Source organism: Eurytemora carolleeae, unplaced genomic scaffold (assembly GCF_000591075.1).
Source record: "Eurytemora carolleeae unplaced genomic scaffold, Eaff_2.0 scaffold41, whole genome shotgun sequence".
NCBI lineage: Eukaryota > Metazoa > Arthropoda > Copepoda > Calanoida > Temoridae > Eurytemora > Eurytemora carolleeae.
In genome coordinates, this window is record NW_019396234.1 from 333263 (window position 1) to 356946 (window position 23684).

Sequence of the window (23684 nt, forward strand, 5' to 3'; positions counted from 1 at the left end):
CTTTAAAGTTTGAAAACAAACAAACAATCAAACAAACAAACACCAAAAAAAAAGTATAAACAAACAAAAATCCAAAATAAATCGGAAACTTTCTTCTAAATGAGAAATTAAGGAAACAAAACTAGCTCTAGACACTATCTATACATATATAGAAATAGAAGTCGAATTTGAAGAAAATAATCAATAATGTTAAATATAAAACTAGTAGATTTTATATTCTATAATTAAACGGTTGAGGTTAAACATCCTGTTTCTTAATTATGCTCGAACTTAAGCAATTTCATGGAGATTCTTCAACAACTTTAATTAATTTCTTTAATCTTTAAACTAGTTATAAACTCATCATATATACTGTATACATCCCCGATAATGCACCCGACCTGCATATAGATGAGATACAGGCCAAGAGAGAGCTAAATATTTATAAAAGAAACTGAAATATACATCCCCCCCCCTTACCACTCAACAGATGGATTAAAAATTAAGATAATAAATTAACAAAATGAAACCGAATGTGTATCAGTTCTATTCCTTCAATTCATATAGGGTTGTAGTGGATATCTGTTGTGTAAAGTTTATAAATATATCTATCTTTAAATGTGTAAAGTGGATATCTATTGTATAAAGGATATAAATCTATATATCTTTAAATGTGTATTCTTTATATCTATCTCCATCTATTTTGCAAGTACATAGTAGATATATATTTATCCCTTTACAAGTGAACAGTAAATATCTATCTAAATATCCTTTACAAGTGTTAAGTGGATATCAATATATATTCCGTTCAAAAGTGTTAAGTGGATATTTAACTATTTATCTCTTGCATAATGGATATCTCTCTAAAAGGGCAAATGGAATTTATCCATATATAAAGTTTTTGTTAAAAATAGATTGTTCAAGATTATTATATCTCTCTTCAAGTTTTTAATGGATATCGTTCTTGTTTTCCCTACAAGTGTATAGTGGATATACATCTAATATATCCCTCTCCCAATCAGCGTATATTGGATATCTATCTATATCTCCAAATAAATGAACCTGGTTAGAATGACCAAAGAACAAAAAGAATTGATGACTCTAGTTACTCCTCAGCTCCCGTCCAAACCAATTAAAAGTTTACTATTGTCAGCCCCTTCCTTTTATTCCTGGTGCAACCCCAGAGGGTTAGTTCGCCCTTGACAGGGCTGGATAGAACCATAGAGGGGATACAGGTGGGCTCAAGAGGTTTAATTCCCCCTCGATAGGGTTGGATAGAATCCTAGAGGGTATGCAGGTTCAGGAAGGTTGGTTCTCCCTTGACAGGTAGGTTCAAGAGGGTTGGTTCTCTCTTAACAGGGTTGGATAGAACCCTAGAGAGTTCGTTTCTATCTTGACAGGGTTGGATAGAACCCTAGAGGTGATACAGTTAGGTTCAGGAGGGTTGGTTCTCTCTTGACAGGGTATGGTAGAACCCTAGAGGGGTTACAGCCAGGTTCAGGAGGGTTGGTTCTCTCTTGACAGGGTTGGATAGAACCCTATAGAGGGGATACAGTTAGGTTCAGGAGGGTTGGTTCTCTCTTGACAGGGTTTAATAGAACCCTAGAGGGGTTACAGATAGGTTCAGGAGGGTTGGTTCTCCCTTGACAGGGTTTGATAGAACCCTATAGAGGGGATACAGTTAGGTTCAGGAGGGTTGGTTCTCTCTTGACAGGGTTTGATAGAACCCTAGAGGGGATACAGTTAGGTTCAGGAGGGTTGATTCTCCCTTGACAGGGTTTGATAGAACCCTAGAGGGGATAGAGGGGATACAGTTAGGTTCAGGAGGGTTGGTTCTCTCTTGACAGGGTTTGATAGAACCCTAGAGGGGATACAGTTAGGTTCAGGAGGGTTGATTCTCCCTTGACAGGGTTTGATAGAACCCTAGAGGGGATACAGTTAGGTTCAGGAGAGTTGGTTCTCCCTTGACATGGTAGAATATAACCCTAGAGGGGATACAGATAGGTTCAAGAGGGTTGGTTCTCCCTTGACATGGTAGAATATAACCCTAGAGGGGATACAGATAGGTTCAGGAGGGTTGGTTCTCCCTTGACAGGGTAGAATAAAACCCTAGAGGGGTTACAGCCAGGTTCAGGAGGGTTGGTTCTCTCTTGACATGGTAGGGTAGAACCCTAGAGGGGATACAGATAGGTTCAAGAGGGTTGGTTCTCCCTTGACAGAGTAGAATAAAACCCTATAGAGGATACAGTTAGGTTCAGGAGGGTTTGTTCGCCCTTGACAGAGTGAATAGTGGAATCAGTTTCAGTTTAGAAATTAACAAAATGTCTTTTTTATTTTTTTTTTAAATTATCCACCATTTAGAGAGTGGCATGTCCAATTCACAGCATTATACTGTTTACCTTATTTGAGTAAGAATAAGGAAGTTATGTTTTTTTATGTTCAAAAATGCTGAACTCTGATATCTTTTATTGTCTGTACAGAATATCCGCAAACCACTTACCAGTAAAGTCAACAATTGAAATTAATAAATTTTCAGTTAAAGAAATCAGTATATTTCATTCATCCATGATCTACAGTCTCGTTTGTTAAAATTCAAAGGGAAAAAATTGATAAATTTTTAACAAAATATCATATTAAATAGAGTTGATATAAATCAAATTTATTTTTCCAGATACAATTATAATGCAATTATAATGATAGGTTTCTTATAATACCAAATAACTCAGTGTAGTAATTAGAACCTGGACATTTGATCGATTCTAAGATAAATAGAAAGGTTTAACTGCAAATTACGTTAAGGTTTGACCCAGGCAAAAGATTATTTCGAAGTATTAAATTTATAAAATTAGGATCTTTGAACTAAACTGTGTATAAAAGGACCATGATACAGGTTAAGGACACTAAACTGCGTATAAAAGGACCAAGATACAGATTGAGGACACTAAACTGTATATAAAAGGACCAGGATACAGGTTGATGACACTAAACTGTGTATAAAAGGACCAGGATACAGGTTGAGGACATTAAACTATATATAAAAGGACCAGGATACAGATTGAGGACACTAAACTGTATATAAAAGGACCAGGATACAGGTTGAGGACACTAAACTGTATATAAAAGAACCAGGATACAGGTTGAGGACACTAAACTGTGTATAAAAGGACCAGGATACAGGTTGAGAACACTAAACTGTAAATAAAAGGACCAGGATACAGGTTGAGGACATTAAACTGTATATAAAAGAACCAGGATACAGGTTGAGGACACTGAACTGTAAATAAAAGAACCAGAATACAGGTTGAGGACACTAAGCTGTGTATAAAAGGACCAGGATACAGGTTGAGGACACTAAACTGTGTATAAAAGAACCAGGATACAGGTTGAGGACACTAAGCTGTGTATAAAAGGACCAGGATACAGGTTGAGGACATTAAACTGTGTATAAAAGAACCAGGATACAGGTTGAGGACACTAAACTGTAAATAAAAGAACCAGGATACAGGTTGAGGACACTAAACTGTGTATAAAAGGACCTGGATACAGGTTGAGGACACTAAACTGTGTATAAAAGGACCTGGATACAGGTTGAGGACACTAAACTGTATATAAAAGGACCAGGATACAGGTTGACGACGCTAAACTAGTTCCTGCTGTGGATCTGGAGATGAACAAATTCTTCCCTATGTTCTGGGTAGAAGCACCTGAAAAATGAGATTTAATAAAGAGAATTTACACTAATAAATACTAAACTATGCCGTTAGAGTAAGAAGATAAACTCAGTAAAACGTTTGGAATTTAATTAATCCAAAGTGGATAAAAATCAAAAACAAAAATAATCCTAAGCACTTTATTTACCAAGCTTTAGCTCTAAAATAAGACAGTTCAACTTAAAACGTTCGATGTATCTTTGGATATTGACGTATTCCACTAAAATGGTCAATTCTTAATATTTCAAAATTAAATTACTTGTGTTTTAACAGCTTTATTATTGTCTACGGCTATAAAACCATGTAGACTGTTCTTTAATATCTCATAACTTTTAGTTTTTACAAATCGTCATGTTTTGGGGAACGCACTGCATGCTCTCAGTTTCTCGAAAAATATATGTATACAGTAGGAAAATGTATATGTAAGGCATGAATTACTGAGAAAAAAGAAAATAAATGATATTAAAGGATAATTAAAGATAATGTTAAATGTTAATTAAGTGTATAGTTGAGTTGAGACTGGGAGGTATTAAGTACTGTTAAATAATAAAATAAAAAAGAAACAAAAACTCAGGGAATTGAAAATTAATTGAGGCTTTGCCACAAACTCTGATTTTCTAATTTCAATATCTTTGCAACCCAATGCCCTTGACCTTAAAGTGTCACGGATGTTGAATTCTTTGCTAAATTGGAATAAATTTGAAATATCTAAGGTTTACACCCTCCAGTTGTAAAGATTAGGGATTAGAAGATTTGAGCTTGTTGGGAAAAATTGAAAGACAAGGATTCAGGAGAAATGCACCTAATATGTTATGCTGAGGACTAAAAGGACTGTATATTTATTATTATCTTTTTCATTTAAATTTGCCGGTGAAAAGTTTAGAGGAAATAATAAAATGTAGAGAAAAAAGCTAAGAGCTTTTAAAGTTTAGACAATTAAATTTTGATTAAAAAAGCTTTTTTTAAAGTAGATTTTTTAGAGAAGCTACTGTAGAGTTTAGAGGAAATAATGAAATGTAGAGAAAAAAGCTAATAAAGTAAAATATAAAGAGCTTTTAAAGTTTAGACAATTAAATTTTGATTAAAAAAGCTTTTTCTAAAGTAGATTTTTTAAAGAAGCTACTGTAGAGTTTAGAGGAAATAATAAAGTTTAGATAAGAAAGCAAATCAAGTTAAAACATGGAATTAAGTTTAGAGAATTAAAGTTTAAATGACTAAAAAGTCAAAAGACCGAAGTTCTATGCAGCTATTTGAAGTTTAAATTATTATCGGATTAGGCTAATGAAGTTCAGAATGGATAAAGTTTAGAGCTGGGGTAAAGTTTAGAGCGGATAAAGTTTATAGATATGGGGTAAAGTTTAGAGCGGATAAAGTTTAGATATGGGGTAAAGTTTAGAGTGGATAAAGTTTAGATATGGGGTAAAGTTTAGAGCGGATAAAGTTTAGATATGGGGTAAAGTTTAGAGCGGATAAAGTTAAGAGCGGATAAAGTTTAGAGCTGGGGTAAAGTTTAGAGTGGATAAAGTTTAGAGATGGGGTAAATTTTAGAAATGGGCTCAAGTTTAGAGCTGGGGTAAAGTTTAGAGATTGAGTAAAGTTTAGAGATGGGGTAAGTTTTAGAAATGGGCTCAAGTTCAGAGCTAGGGTAAAGTTTAGAGATGGAGTAAAGTTTAGAGATGGGGTAAAGTTTAGAGATGGGGTAAAGTTTAGAGATGTGGTAAAATTTAGAGATGGGGTAAAGTTTAGAGATGGGGTAAAGTTCAGAGATGTGGTAAAGTTTAGAGATGTGGTAAAATTTAGAGATGTGGTAAAGTTTAGAGATGGGGTAAAGTTTAGAGATGTGGTAAAATTTAGGGATGGGGTAAAGTTTAGAGACGGGGTAAAGTTTAGAGATATGGTAAAGTTTAGAGATGTGGGAAAGTTTAGAGATGTGGTAAAGTTTAGAGATGAGGTAAAGTTTAGAGATGTGGTAAAGTTTAGAGACGGGGTAAAGTTTAGAGATGTGGTAAAGTTTAGAGATGTGGGAAAGTTTAGAGATGTGGTAACGTTTAGAGATGGGGTAAAGCTTAAAAAGTTTAAAAGATAAAAATCCAAGTGGCTACTGGGCTCCTCAAGTCAAAGAACTGAGGTTAAGAGGAACTAATGAAGTTTGCTCGGGGAGCTGATTAAATAGAAGGAAAAATTATTGGGAAAAGACGTAATTTAAATAAAATACGAAGATTAGTGGATGGAATTGCGGTTAATTTATCATTAAATTTAGCAATTTAGTGACTATCTATCTATCTTAATTTATCTGGTCTGAAATAGTATAATCAGTGGATGTTGCTATTCTTTATCAGGAGGGGCGGGGTTAACCAAGTTTTGATAAACTAGATGCTAGAAGATAGTTTTCTCTATTCTTGCACAGTAAAAAAAATTGTAAAATGAAAATGTAAACCTAAAATTAAATTTTCAAATTAATTTGAAGAAATTAATTGGATCGGAATAGTTAGTCACCAGTTCTTGAACTTACTCTTGTATACTGAGTTAGTGGTGGAGAAAGGGAACCTTGAACTGGGGATACTCCAACCATACTTGTTCCTAGCCTAGACAAACATTTTCATCTATTATTTATTTCTAAAGGATTATTTTACAATGCAACCTTAGATCTTTGACGATTTGCATCGTCATTCTTTTCACTGTTTTGGGGTTATTTCAATCAACGCATGTTCAGAGTTTTCAAATTCTTATAAAATGTTCAAACAAATTTTCTAATCCTGAAAAAAAAATACAACAAATGGAGCTATGCGGTTTGCCATTTTATGTTTATTGAAACCCGCACACAAACCGACAGACATTAATATATAGATGAGATATAATACAACTTGATGAAACATTTTATTCGAAAAAAGCTATTGATAGTTCATCCACTCCGCCCCCCCCCCCCGCTTCTTTGAAAGTTGAGAAGTTAAGTTCTCTGAATTGAATTTATTTTTGTGCTTTAAGTGAAACTTTTCATCTTGTTTGAAGAGACATTTTAATGCAAATATATGTATCCGTCTCCTGTTTTCAAATATCAGTAAATTCACCAGATGGAGTAAATCTATCCAAATATATATATAATGTATATATCGTATATGTATATTCTTGAATAAAATGTTAAATAGGATCAGGAGAAGAAACAACACAAATATATCGAATATAGAACCCCGCAAAAACATTTTTAATCTTTAGGTATGGGGCTCCTTGTAAATCAATTATCCATTGGAAATCTACCTAAACTTCCCTGGATCTCAATCTAAACCTGGTAAATTATCCCCTGGATCTCAATCTAAACCTAGTAAATTATCCCCTGGAAATCTACCTAAACTTGGTAAACTATTCCCTGGATCTCAATCTAAACGTGGTAATTTATCCCCTGGATCTCAATCTAAACCTAGTAAATCATTTCCACTAAAATCTACCTAAACCTGGTCTATTATACGTCCCCCATGGAAATTTAATAAAACTGGTAAATTACCCCCCTGGAGATCTACCGAAACCTGGTAAATTATTTCAATGGAAATCTTATCTGGTAAATTATCCCCTGGATATCTACCTAAACCTGGTAAATTATCCCCTGGAAATCTACCTAAACGTGGCAAATTATTCACCGGAAACCTACCTGAACCTGGTAAACTATGACATTTAAATCTACCTAAACCTGGCAATTTATCCACCGGAAATCTACCTAAACCTGGTAAACTTTGACCTGGAAATCTACCTAAACCTGGCAAATTATCCACCGGAAATCTACCTAAACCTGGTAAACTTTGACCTGGAAATCTACCTAAACCTGGCAAATTATCCACCGGAAATCAACCTAAACTTGGTAAATAATCCCCTGGAAATCAACCTAAACCTCACAAATTATCCACGTGAAATCTACCTAAACCTGGCAAATTATCCCCTGGAAATCTACCTAAACATTGTAAATTATCCCCTGGAAATATACCTAAACCTGGTAAATTATCCCCTGGATATCTATCTACCCCTGGTAAATTATCCCCTGGAAATCTACCTAAACCTGGTAAATTATCCCCTGAAAATCTACCTGAACATGGTAAATTATCCCCTGGAAATCTACCTAAAGCTGGTAAATTATCCCCTGGATATATACCAACCCCTGGTAAATTATCCCCTGGAAATCTACCAAAACATGGTAAATTATCCCCTGGAAATCTACCAAAACATGGTAAATTATCCCCTGGAAATCTAACAAAACATGGTAAATCCTGGATATATACCTACCCCTGGTAAATTATCCCGTGGAAATCTACCTAAGCATGGTAAATTATCCCCTGGAAATCTACCAAAACATGGTAAATTTTCCCCTGGATATATACCTACCCCTGGTATATTATCCCCTGGGAATCTACCTACGCCTGTTAAATTATCCCCCTAAAATTTACCTGAACTAAACATTCATAAGTAGAGTGTGGAACTAGGTTCTGAAGAGTCCAATCTACGTTCTGAACAAATTATTTTTGAAATTTCCATTGATTTTATAATACATCAAGAAAAAGTTAATTGAAAGAAATATCTTAAAACCTCTTACTGGTCTTATAATTAAAAAATAAAAATTTTTTTTATAATTACTTGAAGATATTTTTCTAGAAAATTTTAGTTATTTTCGGGTATATTTACTCTAAAATTTCTAGTTTGCTAAATGAATATTTACTCTGGAATTTCTAGTTTCCACATTGATATTTACTCTGAATTCCTATAAGTTTCCACTTGGATATATACTCTGAATTTCTAGTTTCCACATGGATATTTACTCTGAATTCCTATAAGTTTCCACTTGGATATATACTCTGAATTTCTAGTTTCCACAATTCTAGTCTCTATTAGATAAATGTAAATGTGAAAATATAAAGAGAAAAGTGGAGAACAGTTAAACTTTTCATTTACATATGTAATAGTTGAACTTTTACACTCTGCAGACAGATATATATACATAACACGGGGGTAGAACTCTATAGTATAGAAATAGTGAAATGTTTAAACTCAACCCTTTCTCCGTTAAACAAGGATTATGTTAAGGTATGACAGCTTACCAAAATATTGAATTAAATATGGCAAATGTCATCAGAATATAAAAAATATACTACTATGTATTAAGTATGTAAGTACCAATTCTCTATGAGATTCTTAAACGAAAGATGAATCCTAACCATTTATTAAACAAATGAAATCTTAATCAATTGTTCTTACACGAAGGATAAATCCTAACCATTTACTTAAACGAAGGATGAAATCTAACAATTTACTTAAACGAGGGATGAATCCTAACCATTTACCTACGCGAAAGATGAATCCTAACAATTTATCAAACAAATGATATCTTAAACATTCACTGAAACGAACGAAGAATCTTACACGAAGGATAATTCCTAAACATTTACTTAAATGAAGGATTATTCCTAACCAGTTTCTTAAACGAAGGATGAAACCTAATATTTATCAATTAAACAAAAGATAAATTAACCCTGGATGAGTACCAAGGTTGGAGAATGATTATCTATAAAAGATGAATACTAGGTATGGAGAATGATTTTCTATAAAAGATTAATACCAGGTATGGAGAATGATTATCTATAAAAGATTAATACCAGGTATGGAGAATGATTATCTATAAAAGATGAGTACCAGGTATGGAGAATGATTATCTATAAAAGATGAATACCAGGTATGGTGAATGGGTCTGCTGGGCTCCAGGTATGATAACGTTGGTCCAATCACTTCCAGATCCTTCCTCATCGTTCCCCTGTAAACCACAGACATTAAAATAATGCTCTCGAGACTGGGTAGACTTTAAAGTGTCGCAAAGTCTTTATCTTGGTATTGCTAGCCTCCTGTAATCTACTGAATCCTAAATTATTGAGATTGTGAAGCTTTAAGTATTTAAAAAACAAGTTTAAAGTTATCTACAGGGTTACCCACAAAGGATGAGACTTCAAATACGACTGTGCGGAATTTAAAGTCTCAATGTTTGTGGGCAACCCTGTACATAGACAGGACAATAAGTCATGTAAGGGGAACTTTAAGCACAAGAATAGTACAAGCAAGTACAATAACAATACAAACAAGTACAATGACAATACAAGCAAGTACAATGACAATACAAGCAAGTACAATGACAATACAAGCAAGTACAATGACAATACAAGCAAGTACAATGACAATACAAGCAAGTTCAATGGCAATACAAAGAAGTACAATGACAATACAAACAAGAACAATGACAATACAACAAGTACAATGACAATACAAACAAGTACAATGACAATACAAACCAGTACAATGACAATACAAACAAGAACAATGACAATACAAACAAGCAATGACAATACAAACAAGTACAATGACAATACAAACAAGTACAATGACAATACAAACAAGAACAATGACAATACAAACCAGTACAATGACAATACAAACAAGAATATGACAATACAAACAAGTTCAATGACAATACAAGCAAATACAATGACAATACAAGCAAGTAAAATGACAATACAAACAAGTACAATGACAATACAAAAAAGTACAATGACAATACAAACAAGTACAATGACAATACAAACAAGTACAATGATAATACAAACAAGTAAAATGACAATACAAGCAAGTACAATGACAATACAAACAAGTACAATGACAATACAATCAAATACAATAAAAATACAAACAAGTACAAGGACAATACAAAAAAGTAAAATAACAATACAAACAAGAACAATGACAATACAAACAAGTACAATGACAATACAAACAAGTACAATGATATTTGAATACATCAAATTCAACAATTAGGTTTAATCGTAGCATGATCCAAACCAGTAAAAGGATTAACCGTGTCTAATGTAATCATATTGCATACGAATTATCTCGCACCAGCCTGTCTAGTGTACCCAGTGTTTAGTGGACCCAGCGCGTTTTATGCAACACACGTAGGCTGGTTAAATCTATGTCATGTACCGACAACCGTAAATTGTACAATGTACTGCAGTGTACAACTTGTGAGTTATTGTGTTTCTTGAAATAATACCTTGCTAACAATCCTATATAGAAGTCTATACTCTGTAACAGGAGAGTAGCTGAGTAAGGACCAGGTCACGTGATGATAGGTTTCTCCGGATCTCCATGGATCGGAGACAAGATCAACTTGACCTGGTCTCCCGTGCACCTCAATATATTTCCTAAACACAAGGATATTAAAGTTTAAGTGTTGGATCCTCACACTATAGAACAACAAGGAGAACTCCGTCCCACTTAACACTAAAGGTTAGAATCTATATTTATAGAAATCCTTTTCACTAATCTCCGCCATATTGGAGCTTTGCTATCAGTGCATTCAAAGTAAAGATTATGGGTCTGTATGGGTCCCAATCCGGGTTGGAATTCTTTGTTTATTGGTATTTATGAATGTATGTCACAGTTTGTGTGTTCTCACTGTGAGACTAGCGTTCTAATTGTATGTCCTCACTGTGCGTCCTGACAGGGCATCCTCACTGTACGTCATCACTTTGCGTCCTTACTGTGCGTCCTCATTGTGCGTCCTCACTGTGTGTTCTTATTGTGCATCCTCATTTTGAGCCCTTACTGTGCGTGCTTATTTTGCGTCCTTAGCGCATTCTCAAAAATTCTTATCTTTGCATGGCCCCTATTTTTATTCTGATTTAATTTGTCCTTGGGGCCTAAAAGACCTAAAATAACCTTAAAAAATTAAGTGGTTGTTATAAATGTATAATCTGTTTCTGGTCTGACGTTCCAATATCAAACAGTTTTCGGAAAGCTCAGAAGTTTTGCAATCATTGTTAGCCACAAACTTTGCACTAAAATTTTAGATTTTTTCCTTTAATCTGGAAAACCGGAGCTAGGGACCGATGAAGTAACGGAATGAATTTAGATGTGTTAAATTCAGCTAATTCTTTAATTTCACAGTATTTCAGTAGCCCTAGGCCAACATAAGAATTTCAAGTACCTTAGTCTATGTAGAATTAATTTAAACATTTAATCCTGGAATTGTGTTGCTATTATTAAAAAACAAACATTTATCTTACTTGAAAGATCCAAGGTTATTCCGCGCTAAACATGAATAGTTTCCGAACTGTGTCTCCGAGATTCTCGGTATATGGAGAGAATGAGTTGAACCCTGCTCCGATATCTCCGAGTGCTCTGGGAGAGCACGATCTTGAAACTGCCAGATTAGGGTTGGAGTTGGTGCTCCGTCCACGGTGCAGGTTAATGTAACCTAAACCAAGTTTGAGAATAACTCAATAAGTAATGTTAAACTGTTAAACTCTGGCAGGTTCTAATTTAGCTAAATTATATTTGAAATTATTTTCAATTAGTTTCACCTGTTGTTGGATTCCCGTAGCGAAACTATCTTCTCTAACAACAATCGTTGGAGGGTCTGGGAAAATATATGATTGAGTTAAAAAAGGTCATTTACACCCACGGGCTATATATAACATCTGACGTAAAAAATTATGCTGTTTTTTGGTCAATCAAGTCGTTTACGTATTTTTCTCCGTATAGTTATAGTAATTCATAGTGAACTTTAAGTAGGACACACATTGGTTAGTTTGTCCATCTGGAGAGTTGAACGGATCTGAGAAATCCATATAATCTAGAAAACCAGGAAAGAATATGTTTTAAAAGTACAGTTATAAATCATATGAAGAATAGGATGGTCGCCTAAACAAATTATCACTTTAAAAAAACGTTAAGGGGGAGACACAGAAACCATTTTTAAAAATCTCTAAGCGCAAAATTATTCTGTAAGTCTGTAATTTAAGGTTATCTATACATTGAAACTCGCCCATTTATATATATGTTCGTTATAGCTGGCCAAACGGCTGGACCAACTTGGCTGACAATTTTTGAGGGGCCCATGACTACCCCTGGGATGAAATAAGCTTAATTGTTTTTTAATTCAAACTCCATGGGCAACTCCGGGAACTTCAGCTAGTCATATAATAAAAACTTACACTCCACTCTCAGATTTATCTGAGCTGAGGTTCGGGGAGGGATTCCGTTCTCCGCAGAACAGGTGTAGGTTCCAGTATCCATAGGAGACAGATTTAGTATGCGGAGACAGGAGGAGCAGAAGGGGGGAGAGGAGGAGGAGGAGGAGGAGGAGGAGAACGAGGAAGGCGATGAAGGTTCGAGACGAATGTCATCCCTGCTCCAGGTCACTTGTGGAGTAGGGTTCCCGGATACATTACAGCACAGCTCGACACTCTCTCCCTCCTTCATGATGACAACTCCAGATCTTGGAACCGGAGCAACAGAAGGAGAAACTGTAACATATATTCATATTATATATATATATACGTGTGTGTTTGGTCAGGTATTGGATTTATCTTACTCCGGAGAGAAAATGAGAAATAGTTTCTAGTTAATTGTGAATATAGAACCTATCACGAGATAAAGGAAAAAAGGGGCAATACTTGCTTTCCGATATATGTATTTTCTTCAACTTTGCGTGTATTGTGTATCCCCCCCCCCTCCCCCAATCTATTGTAATGCATACTGTAAACTATATCCAAACTTATTCTAAACCTAGAAAAGTTTATCCAACCCCTATTCTCCTTGATGCGTCCCTTCAATAATCAATAGGAATATCTGTAATTTGGACTCACAGGTTGAGGTGTTGATCCAGGATAAAATCCTTCCCTAGCTTATCCATCCTTTCAACCCTAACCCAAACATCTTCTTACTCAAAATCCTTCCACACATATTGCTTCGTTTAATACATTTTTCAATTTTTTTATTCTTTACTTTCCTATCCTACCCTCTCTCATGCATATTTTCCTACGGAGTGTCCTAATAAATATGGGATCTCTCATGTATACTTTCCTACGGGGTGTCCTAATAAATATCTTTCTTCATTCGTTACTCCCTCCATATACTTCTTCGTCCTTGCTCCCCCCTTATCCTTCTTCATCCGTTACTCCCTCCATATACTGATTCATCCGTTACTCCCTCCATATCCTTCTTCATTCGTTACTCCTTCCCTATCTTTCTTCATCCCTTACCCCTCCATATCCTTCTTCATTCGTTACTCCCTCCATATATTTCTTCATCCGTTACTCCCTCCATATCCTTCTTCATTCGTTACTCCCTCCATATATTTCTTCATCCGTTACTCCCTCCATATACTTCTTCGTCCTTGCTCCCCCCTTATCCTTCTTCATCCGTTACTCCCTCCATATACTTCTTCATCCTTGCTCCCCCCCCCTATTCTTCATCCGTTACTCCCTCCATATACTTCTTCATCCGTTACTCCCTCCATATCCTTCTTCATTCGTTACTCCTTCCCTATCCTTCTTCATCCGTTACCCCTCCATATCCTTCTTCATTCGTTACTCCCTCCATATATTTCTTCAACCGTTACTCCCTCCATATCCTTCTTCATTCGTTACTCCCTCCATATCCTTCTTCATCCGTTACTCCCTCCATATACTTCTTCGTCCTTGCTCCCCCCAATCCTGCTCCAAGTTCTGTTCCCTCCCTACCCTAATCCAACCTTGTCTTGTATCTGTATCCTTACTCCCACTGGACGCAACCTTACCACTGAATAATTAATTGTTAGACTAGACTAGGGTTAATCTTAACAATCCAAGATACATGATATCCTTTACTTTTCAAGATTGAGGATACTATTAGCAGTCCTAAATATATACTAGGTTTACACCTTAGGATGATCCTAAATATATACTAGGTTTACACCTTAGGATGATCCTAAATATATACTTGGTTTACACCTTAGGATGATCCTAAATATATACTTGGTTTACACCTTAGGATGATCCTAAATATATACCAGGTTTACACCTTAGGATGATCCTAAATATATACTAACTTCCATGGAGTATAGGTTGACCTTTTATTTATTTATTCATGATATACGATCTTTAACGTATTCATTCTACTTCTTATCTAAATATAGTTTCCTACTTTTTTGTACATTTAAAGTTAGTTTACAGTAGAATTCGGAATGGCTGAACCGATTGAAGTCATTATTTTCTGGGGCCTGACATGGCCCAAACCGTGGGTTTTAAAAGGTTCCAAGATTTCCCTGTACAAATTTTGAAATAAGTGATTAAAAAACGGTGCAAAGCGTTCTAAAAGCCTAGTTTTAAATTTTTTTCTCTATTTGTAATTAATGGTTTTCTGATGAATTCTAATTGCATCTCCCTTCTCTGCCTCTGAATCTACTCATTGATCTGTTTCATAGAAAATATTGATCGAGAAACTCTCTTATTCTTCTCCTAGATTCATTCAAGGGATTGTTCACCATTTTAAAACAATACTGAAGTAACAAAATAAAATCCATTACAGATTACGGGCAGCCGTACATTTGAATTTCCGAGCCGGGTCAACCTCTCCGGTCCCAGTTTGTACTATATCGCCCGGACATTGGGTAAATAAAGCAGAAACTCAATAGGACTAGCCGGTGCAACAAGGTTGACGCGGTCAGACTTTAGGTTGAATTTACTTTTACTGAAGGGTCAGGGGTGCGTGAGATTCTCGATAGAACTATCTCAGTCTTAAAAATTCTCTTAGAGGGAAAAAATTATAGATTATTAGATTATAGAAAGAGTATATATATATATATAAATACATATACACTATATATGCTTTATGAGAGCTTCCCTTTCCTTCTAATGAATTTTAGCTTTTAACTGTTGCTCTAAAATTTTGCATCATTTTTTTAATTTTGGCGGATTTCTGCGAAATTGCGAATTTTTCAAAAAAAATCAAACTTTTTTCACGGAATTTCTTTTTCAATTTTGATTTTCCCTGGGGTCACATGAGGTCCCACAAAAGTTTTAAGGGCCCGATCGGTTAAGCCGTTTTGGCGTTTATTGGTTACAAAAAAAAACACCCACACAAGCAAAAGATATAGATAGATAGCACTAAAAATAATAAAAAAGTTATGGATTTCAGTCAAATAAACTTTATTGGGAGGTAAGATAGGAAATAAAGCTACGTGTAGTCTTTTAGTGAACAGACCCTTTAAATAATATTTCAACTTACCTTGGACATCAAGAAAGCTACGTGTAGTCTTTTAGTGAACAGACCCTTTAAATAATATTTCAACTTACCTTGGACATCAAGAAAGCTACGTGTAGTCTTTTAGTGAACAGAACCTTTAAATAATATCTCAACATACCTTGGACATCAAGAAAGAAAGATGTAGAGATTGGATTCCCAATTGTAGAAACCTAAAAGTATAAATTATGAAAAATATATTCATGTAAAAATATATCCTAATTTATAAAACCTGAATGAGAAAAAATTAACCAATTTATTTTATTTAACCCGGTCGGCACGTGTAAAACACCTAAAATTCGTGTTTTATGAATATTAACACTGTAAATCTGTTTCCTACCTTCTCTCTCTCTCTCTCTCTCTCTCTCTCTCTGTAAATGAATTAATTAAACCAACCTATCCAATCATGCTACGTCAATATGTGGAAGACCATTCACAAATAAATAATTTTAACCGGAGAAAAGTGAAATATTATTTTTGATAAGTTCTAGTTTCTAAACAAGGACGAAGGGAATATAACATAAGAATATTATATTTGGCATGGTTTGATAGAACTGGGAGTTCTAAAATATTTGGATTTACAGGGTGCGTCGCGCCTCTCTTTTAATCAATAATTTTAGTCCTTTTTTCTTGCTAACAAACACTGAACAATTTTTCAGATTTTTCTGAATTCATTTGCAAATTTCCAAAAATTTTGAAAATAAAATATGTCGTAAACAAATTTTAAAATTTTGACTGGTCATGTCATTTCAACCGTTTTGGTTTTTATTGGATACAAACAAACAAACTAGCCAAATATATACATAAAAGTACGATTATACTATGAATCCGGTTTAGAATTCACTTGTGATTCTCGCACGACTAGACCGCAAATTACAAACTCAAGAATCAGCCAACAAATCATTGACTGGATTCAAAATTCAAGACGCCTTTACTATCATATCACGGTGGACTAAGCCATTGGGGTCGGCCAAATAGGCATAGAATTAGGCCGGGTACTGTAAAAGTCTGAACGCGCCATGGGAGTTGTTTTAGTTAGCCCTCCGACGGGATTATGCCAAGAAAATTGACCCCTGTCGTACGTAGTCTGGATAGGGCGACGTACTGTACAGAATATGGTCGTAGGATCGGGTCAGTACACGCTGTTATCTGGCAGGCCGGTACGAAAGGGGCAGGTCCTGTTCGAATTCAAATTTACTACGGCCCAGAGTGATATATGAACTTTGTTGTCACTACAAAGAAATTAAGTAAGTAAGTAAGTAAGATTTATTAGAGATAAATCAAGATCATAATAGATATTATAATATGATTAACATTCTCATAAGAATATAATTGAATATATCATGGGTTTTATCACAGATTAAGATAAGGTTATATCATAGGAAGTTTAATTTTCTCTGCATATAGGGAATAGCAGATTTTCTGTATTTAGAGAAGTTCAAGTATAGTTAGATCGTCAACATATTTAAATCTGCAGTCAGTACTAACACAATCTGCATTATCATTGCATTGAAGAAATTACTGCAGAATACGATTATTAAAAGACACTAGTTTTTTCAAATAAATTTAGTCTTTGCCGCTAAATATGATTTTCTAATCCCTATAATGTCGTAGACCTTGGGTGTTTTTAGCGATATGAATTATGTTAGATAAAATTATTTTAGTTTTAAATTTCAAAGGTTTACACATAGAGTAATAAAACGGAGAGGTAAAGCTTACATCAGATGTACACAACCGACCTCCCTATTAAATAATTAATAGAGTGGTCGGTTGTGTACATTACGATAACACAAACTGGATTAAATTATATTAAATATTAAAACATTATAAATTAAACAGTACAGTAAATTCATTTTTATACTCGCCTAAAGTTTAGAGCAATGGTGTTGCATTTTTCTTCAAACTTGGTTTTTTCCCCTGACTAATATCTCCTTCTTTAAAATGGTTTGAGCAAATACAACTTGAGGGATATATAGTGGAGTCAAGTCATGCACAATGTCTTGGTATTTAAAAAAAAACTCACATTTTTACAAGGAGAATTGTTCTTGCACTTTTTCACGATGCAAAATTTGGTCATACTTTTATTAACATAAACAAATAACTGAACTGGAATGTACTGCAGTATACAATCCTGTGTTTACAATCCATATTAAGTGTCTATCTAATTATCAATACTAATTTTCAATTATCAACATTTTTCCGCCCCAAAGAAATACAATAACAGTCTACAAGTGTACAGTGTTAGTTACGTAAACATATCGTGATGTACACAATCAACCACTCTATTAATTAATCAATAGGGAGGTCGGTTGTGTACATCTGAGGTAAGCTTTACCTCTTCGTTTTATTACTCTATGGGTTTACAGCATCAGGTTGAAAATACATAGGGATGAGAAAATTTTAGTTTATGACAGAGACTCAATTACTTAACATTCACAGTTGTCATAAAGGTCGAGAGTTAAATGAACTTAAAGGGAGTGACTGGCTATGTAAGATAGTTGAACTCCGAAGGAGGAGTTTTGAACGTTGAATTTGCGCTCAAACTCAGGATTTACAGATCTTTAAAAAGTTTAATATGTCTCAAATGAATCCGAAAGAAGCTTTACACGGTCACTCCCTTTAAAAATAAGAAAATGTCGCCTTTAAATCGGGTTTTTCTTAAGGTTTATTTGGGGCGTACCAGAGCTCTATAGCTTTATGATTTCAAAATCCCAGCGGGAGAGAAGGATTAAAGATTTACCTGACAAACATATTCTCCTGAGTCTCCAGGTTCTACTCCAGCTAGGGAGAGGAGACTCCGTCCTCCCTCAGAAACTACACTTACTCTAGGATCAGCTGTGATCATGAGTGTACCCGTAGCAAGGATCTGAAACACAGGGATTTTGAACGCATATATCATACTGACTTAACAGTTTGGTACTTTACCCAGCAGGTTATGACTTTCGAACATAATTTGACCTTTTCTCTATTTTACTTAAAGGAATTGAGTCTTTGACACAAACTCAAATTTTCTAATCCTTATATCTTAGCAACTCAATATTGTAGACCTTAGATATTTCAAACTATGATTTCTGTTAGATCAGATAATCTAAGATTGAAATATCAGAGGTTTACACCACCAGGTTGCAAAGATTTAAGGATTAGAATATTTGATTTTTTTTGCAAAGACTCAATTCATTTATTGTTGATTGCGTTTTAAATAAAAAAGTTAATAAAGACAACTCCGTAAGTTTAAAGGCTGAATTATCAAACTAAAGCACAAAATTCTATTCAGATTACACAAAACGAACGCATCTCGCCTAAGTTAGTCCGTAGTTTACATGATGATATTTATACAATATCTGAGTGAATATACAATATACATATGCACACAATTAAAACCACAAGTAAACTTCAGCAAGATGATCATAGGAACAATTTTGAACGACTATAGATTATTGCTATAGACTATAGATTATTGCTTTGTTTGGATGCTTGGGTTAGATGTTTTTAATAGATTTGCATGTAAAATTAAGATCAAAATCTAAAAACGTTTTTTAGTTGCTTAAATTTATTGAGAGGCGTATCTTCATCACCGTTCACCTCAGTTATGAGGTAGGTTCTACAAACAGAGACACCGGAGGTTTTTCCAGATTTCTTTATATTTGTTAAATCTACATTGATAAATTTAGCATATGATTATAATAATTATGCAGGAAAGCTCGAATCACTTTGTATTGTCTAATATTCTCATGAACACCTTTGAGTCAAACGCCTTTTTTCAGTCTAAACTACACAACAAAGTTAAAATGGAATTTTCTCAAAAAGGGCTCGACAAGGTTTTTAAAACAATTTTATGCTAGGTCTAGACATAGTCTACTTTTAGAATCTGAAAAAAAAAAACTCAGGTGTTTCTGTTTTTAAAACCTACTTCATAGCTGAGGAGTATGTATACATTATATATATTGACATTACAAGCCAGGAAAGAAAAGCACGAAATAGAAGAAATATCAAGTTAGGTAAATATAAAGATAAAAAGAGGGAATTAGAGAGAAAAAAAAGATTGAATGCAAATAAAGAAAAAATGAGTAAATAAGAAATGGAAAAATTAAGGAAAATTATGGAAGCCTCTTGATACTGGAGAATCATATTAGCCAGTAAGCAAGTAAGGAAAAATGAATGACAGAGATTTAAAAGAAACTAGCATTGGCGATAGAATACTTAACAAAAAAGAGAAAACCAAGAAAATGTGTGCATAAAGTGGGGAGATAGAATAAAAGAAAGAATGCGTGAAATGAAGGAAGTGAGTTGATAAGAAAAAGAAAAAAAATGGAGGAAAAGAAGGAGGAAAAGAAGGAGGTAAAGTAATGAGATAAGAAAACAATAATCAGGAAATAGTAGGATAACGTGGGCAGCAGGAAATCCTGAGAATTGGGACATAGAAAGAAATAAAAGAGAGGACGAGAAATAAGAAAAATATAAGAAATGCAGGAAAGGTAGTAAAGGAAGTGGGAGAATTTAAAGAAATAAAAAAATGCAGGAAATGAAGTAGAAGAACGTACGGAGAAAGGAAAAGAAATAAGGAAAGGATGGGGCCATGAGAAAAAGAAGTAACTCAAAAGGAGAATGTGGGAGAAAACAAAAAGAGAAGAACTTCAGGAAATTTTGAAGGAAAAGGCGATGAGGAAAGAAAAATACAGGAAGGGAAGCAGAAGAAGGGAGAAAGAAAAAAGAGGAAAAATGTTGAAAACGAGAAGGACATGAAGGGGAGAAAAAGGTTAAAATGCGGAAAATGAATGGTGATAATAGGGAATGATAACCTTTTAAGATATGTTACAAACCTCAAACCCTCTTCTCCAGACTATATTGTTTCCCTTGAGGTAAAGTTGAAGGCAGGTAAACTGTGCTGATGAACCGACCGGAACGCTAATGTTGCTCACTTCTCCCACCAGGCGGCTCTGCAGTATACAGCATTTTGTTGGAATAGTTTTAAGGAACCTTGGAGATATCATTCAAAGTAAAGAAGAAATACTCAACAATAGAATTTATATCAAACCTTTTTGCAAATATGCATTTATCTGTTCAAGAAAATAAGATCATTAAGAGAATTTTATTTCAAAGAAATTGAGTCTTTGCCACAAACTCTGATTTTCTAATCCCTTTATCTTTGCAAACCAATGTCGTAGATTTTAGATATTTTAAGGTATAAATTATGTTGGATCGAATAAACTAAGTTCGAAATTTCAAAGGCTTTAACCTTCAGTTTACAAAGATATACGGGTTAGAAAATTTGAGTTTATGGCAAAGAATTAATTCTTTTAACAATTAAATAATGTCAAATATTTATTATATGCATTGAACCTGTAGGGAGGTATTAGAGAGACCCCCGCAGCCCTTCAAGGGTATCCAGACCCAAATCAGTATCCAGAGAAAATACATTTTTACGGAAACCTTACTCTTTCATCCAGTCCTTCATCATTATGTGTTCCTTGTAAAATTGCTTTTTATATCTCAGTTTTCTAGATCCTACAAATCCTTGAGTCTGGCAGGATTATAATTTATTTATGATTTTTCCAATCTATTTCGAGCTTCTTTTCAGACATTTTGTTTACAACTTGTGGCGGTTTCAGGTTCTCCTATTTTAGAACATTTTAACTTCTCTTCATCCCAACCTGGATCTTAGAGCTATAGTCATCCCAACCTGGATCTTAGAGCTATAGACATCCCAACCTGGATCTTAGAACTTATAGTCATCCCAATCTAGCCAAGGATTCTCTCTCCCTGTGCTTCTTTTCTCAGAAAATTGGAATTGTTTAAAACCGTCTCTTCTTAACTTTGCTTTTCTCGGAAACCCAACTGATCTGAAATGTTTTCAACATAAGATGGTTTTTTATAATTCTTCAATTCATCCATTTATTTTTAGATCGATAAAAGACATTAGAGAATAGAAATAATTTCAAAATAGCGTTAGAAATAAAAAAAAAGTTAATAATGTGGCGAAGGAATTGAGTTTTTGTCACAAACATAAATTTTGTAATCCCGAAATCTTTACAACCTGAATGTGTAAACATTTGATATTTCAAATTTGCACTAGAATACAATTAATCTTCCAGAATTTATAGTTTGAAATATCTAAGGTTTACAAAATCTTAAAAATATATATAACCCATGTACTGAGAGAAAACATACGAAGATTGTCTGCCGAAAGTCTAAATGTTAAAAGATGTATCGTATTTTAAGTCGTATTAAATCTTGATGAAAAGAACTGATTCTATTTATTTCTCCGTCCTTCTCAAGGATTAAATTATGACTGTAGGGGATCCTATATAGAATCCTGACTGAAAAATGAGACGTTTATTCGAGGTTTATTATCTCATAGTGAGACACATAAGTTTAGATAAGGTTGAGAACCATTCCATATTTGAATCCAGCATATTTATATATATGGAGGAAAAGCCCGGAGCAAGATCCACCAAAAACTAGAGATACAATTCAAGCCGGAGAAACCAAGAAACCACATTGATCTACACAAAGAAACTTTCGTCCTTGGTTAAGATAATAAAACGAAAAGGTAGAACACTTGCTCCAGCTTTAATTTTTCTTCAGTCACAATTTGGTGTGTGCACTGTATTGTACTGCATTGTACTGCATTGTACTGTATTGTAATGTAGTGTACTGCTTGTTATTCTTCAAAAACAATAAACATACAGAAGTATAAATAGTGGTATATTGAAGAAACTAAAAAGCCCCCGGGGAAATAAAAGTAAACTTAAGTTTTCTTCAAGAAGTAAAGTAAAATGTTTATTTAGTTTAATAAAGTGAATATTAAGATGCAGCGTAGGGCGGTAAATGATGATATTGACTGATGGTTTGAAGAAGCTAGGCATGCTGCTAGAAAGATAAATGATGTTTAACACTAGACTCAGAAACCATTCCTTTCAGAATTATTAAACTTTTTCATATCCTCTAAAAGGACGTGGGAAGAGAGGGGGGGAGATGGAGAGGAAGGAGAGGAAGAGATGATTTGAGTATGGGCATATGAGATTAGGAAGGAAAAGGGAGTTGGGAGTCCAGATGCAGAAGGGCGTATACGGGGGGGGGGGGCAAGGGGGCAATGCCTCCCCTAGACCTGTGAAGGGGGGCGCCAGGCCCCCCCTAGAACTCAGAGCTATCACACTTTTCAAATCTTAAACTGAAGAGTTTGCTGTTCGGAATTGAGGGTTTAAGGGGAGCCCCCCAAACAAATATATAATATTAAGGAGAATTTTAAAAATCGAATTTTGAAATAAAAATATCTAATTTTTTTATCCTATATGTCACCCCAAGAGTACCAGCCCATTCGGTTCAGCCGTTTGGCCAGCCTTAGTGAACATATAAATAAAAGAAAAGCTTTATTATATAGATTACAATTGTAATCATACTTTTTTTGCACAGTTTTTTTTTATTTTTAGAAATGTCTTTTACTACCTCTAGTAAAAATACTAAAATAACACATAATAAAATGTCGATTTTTTTAAAATCATGTTTTTCTGCTAGTTTTGGTTGAATGAGCGATAAAGTATAGTACTTGCAAGGTAATTGGACTGTATGGGTATCTTATGCTTATGCCTGATATCCAAGAAGCCAAATATTTTGAATTACTCCCACCCTAGGACTTAGGAGCTTCGGGGGGGGGAATAAAAATAATTTTTGCGCTTCGCGAATATTTGGTCCCTTTCTTCTGTATATGTATATACCCTTGAAGGCTAGAATTCACATCAATCTCCCTAGAAGGGGATGATTCATTTGATGTACCGTTCCGCTTTACCGTCTATGGGCTGTGTGTAAACTGTACACAACTTGTCCAATGTCTAGTCTAGCTGCCTAATAATCGGGCCGGTACAACAAACGAACCGGAGTTTTCAGTAGGCAGGGAAGGGAAAGGCGGAA

The 23684-nt window shown here is 34.6% G+C and overlaps 1 protein-coding gene across 1 annotated transcript; it reads right to left on the bottom strand.

The window, feature by feature from the left end:
• Positions 1–2617: 2617 nt before the first annotated feature.
• LOC111698929 (lachesin) lies at positions 2618–21612 on the bottom strand. The gene is made up of 12 exons (XM_023469405.1): positions 21117–21612; positions 20597–20713; positions 18517–18642; positions 15898–15949; positions 12707–13018; positions 12074–12129; positions 11777–11967; positions 10762–10912; positions 9397–9477; positions 8120–8179; positions 6202–6274; positions 2618–3683 (listed from the first exon to the last, which is right to left on the bottom strand). The coding sequence occupies exons 1-12, from the start codon at positions 21192–21194 to the stop codon at positions 3577–3579; spliced, it is 1404 nt and encodes a 467-aa protein (XP_023325173.1). The 5' UTR covers positions 21195–21612; the 3' UTR covers positions 2618–3576.
• Positions 21613–23684: the final 2072 nt, after the last annotated feature.

Bases quoted from the DNA above. Each gene is read 5' to 3' on its own strand.
- LOC111698929 (XM_023469405.1), bottom strand. From the start codon at position 21,194: ATGTATTTTCTCTGGATACTGATTTGGGTCTGGATACCCTTGAAGGGC. The intron at 18,643-20,596 runs GTTTGTAACATA...CCTGTGTTTCAG, and splicing joins TCTGGAGAAGAGGGTTTGAG to ATCCTTGCTACGGGTACACT. The intron at 13,019-15,897 runs GTATGTTGAGAT...TATATGTTACAG, and splicing joins TTTCTTTCTTGATGTCCAAG to TTTCTCCTTCTGTTGCTCCG.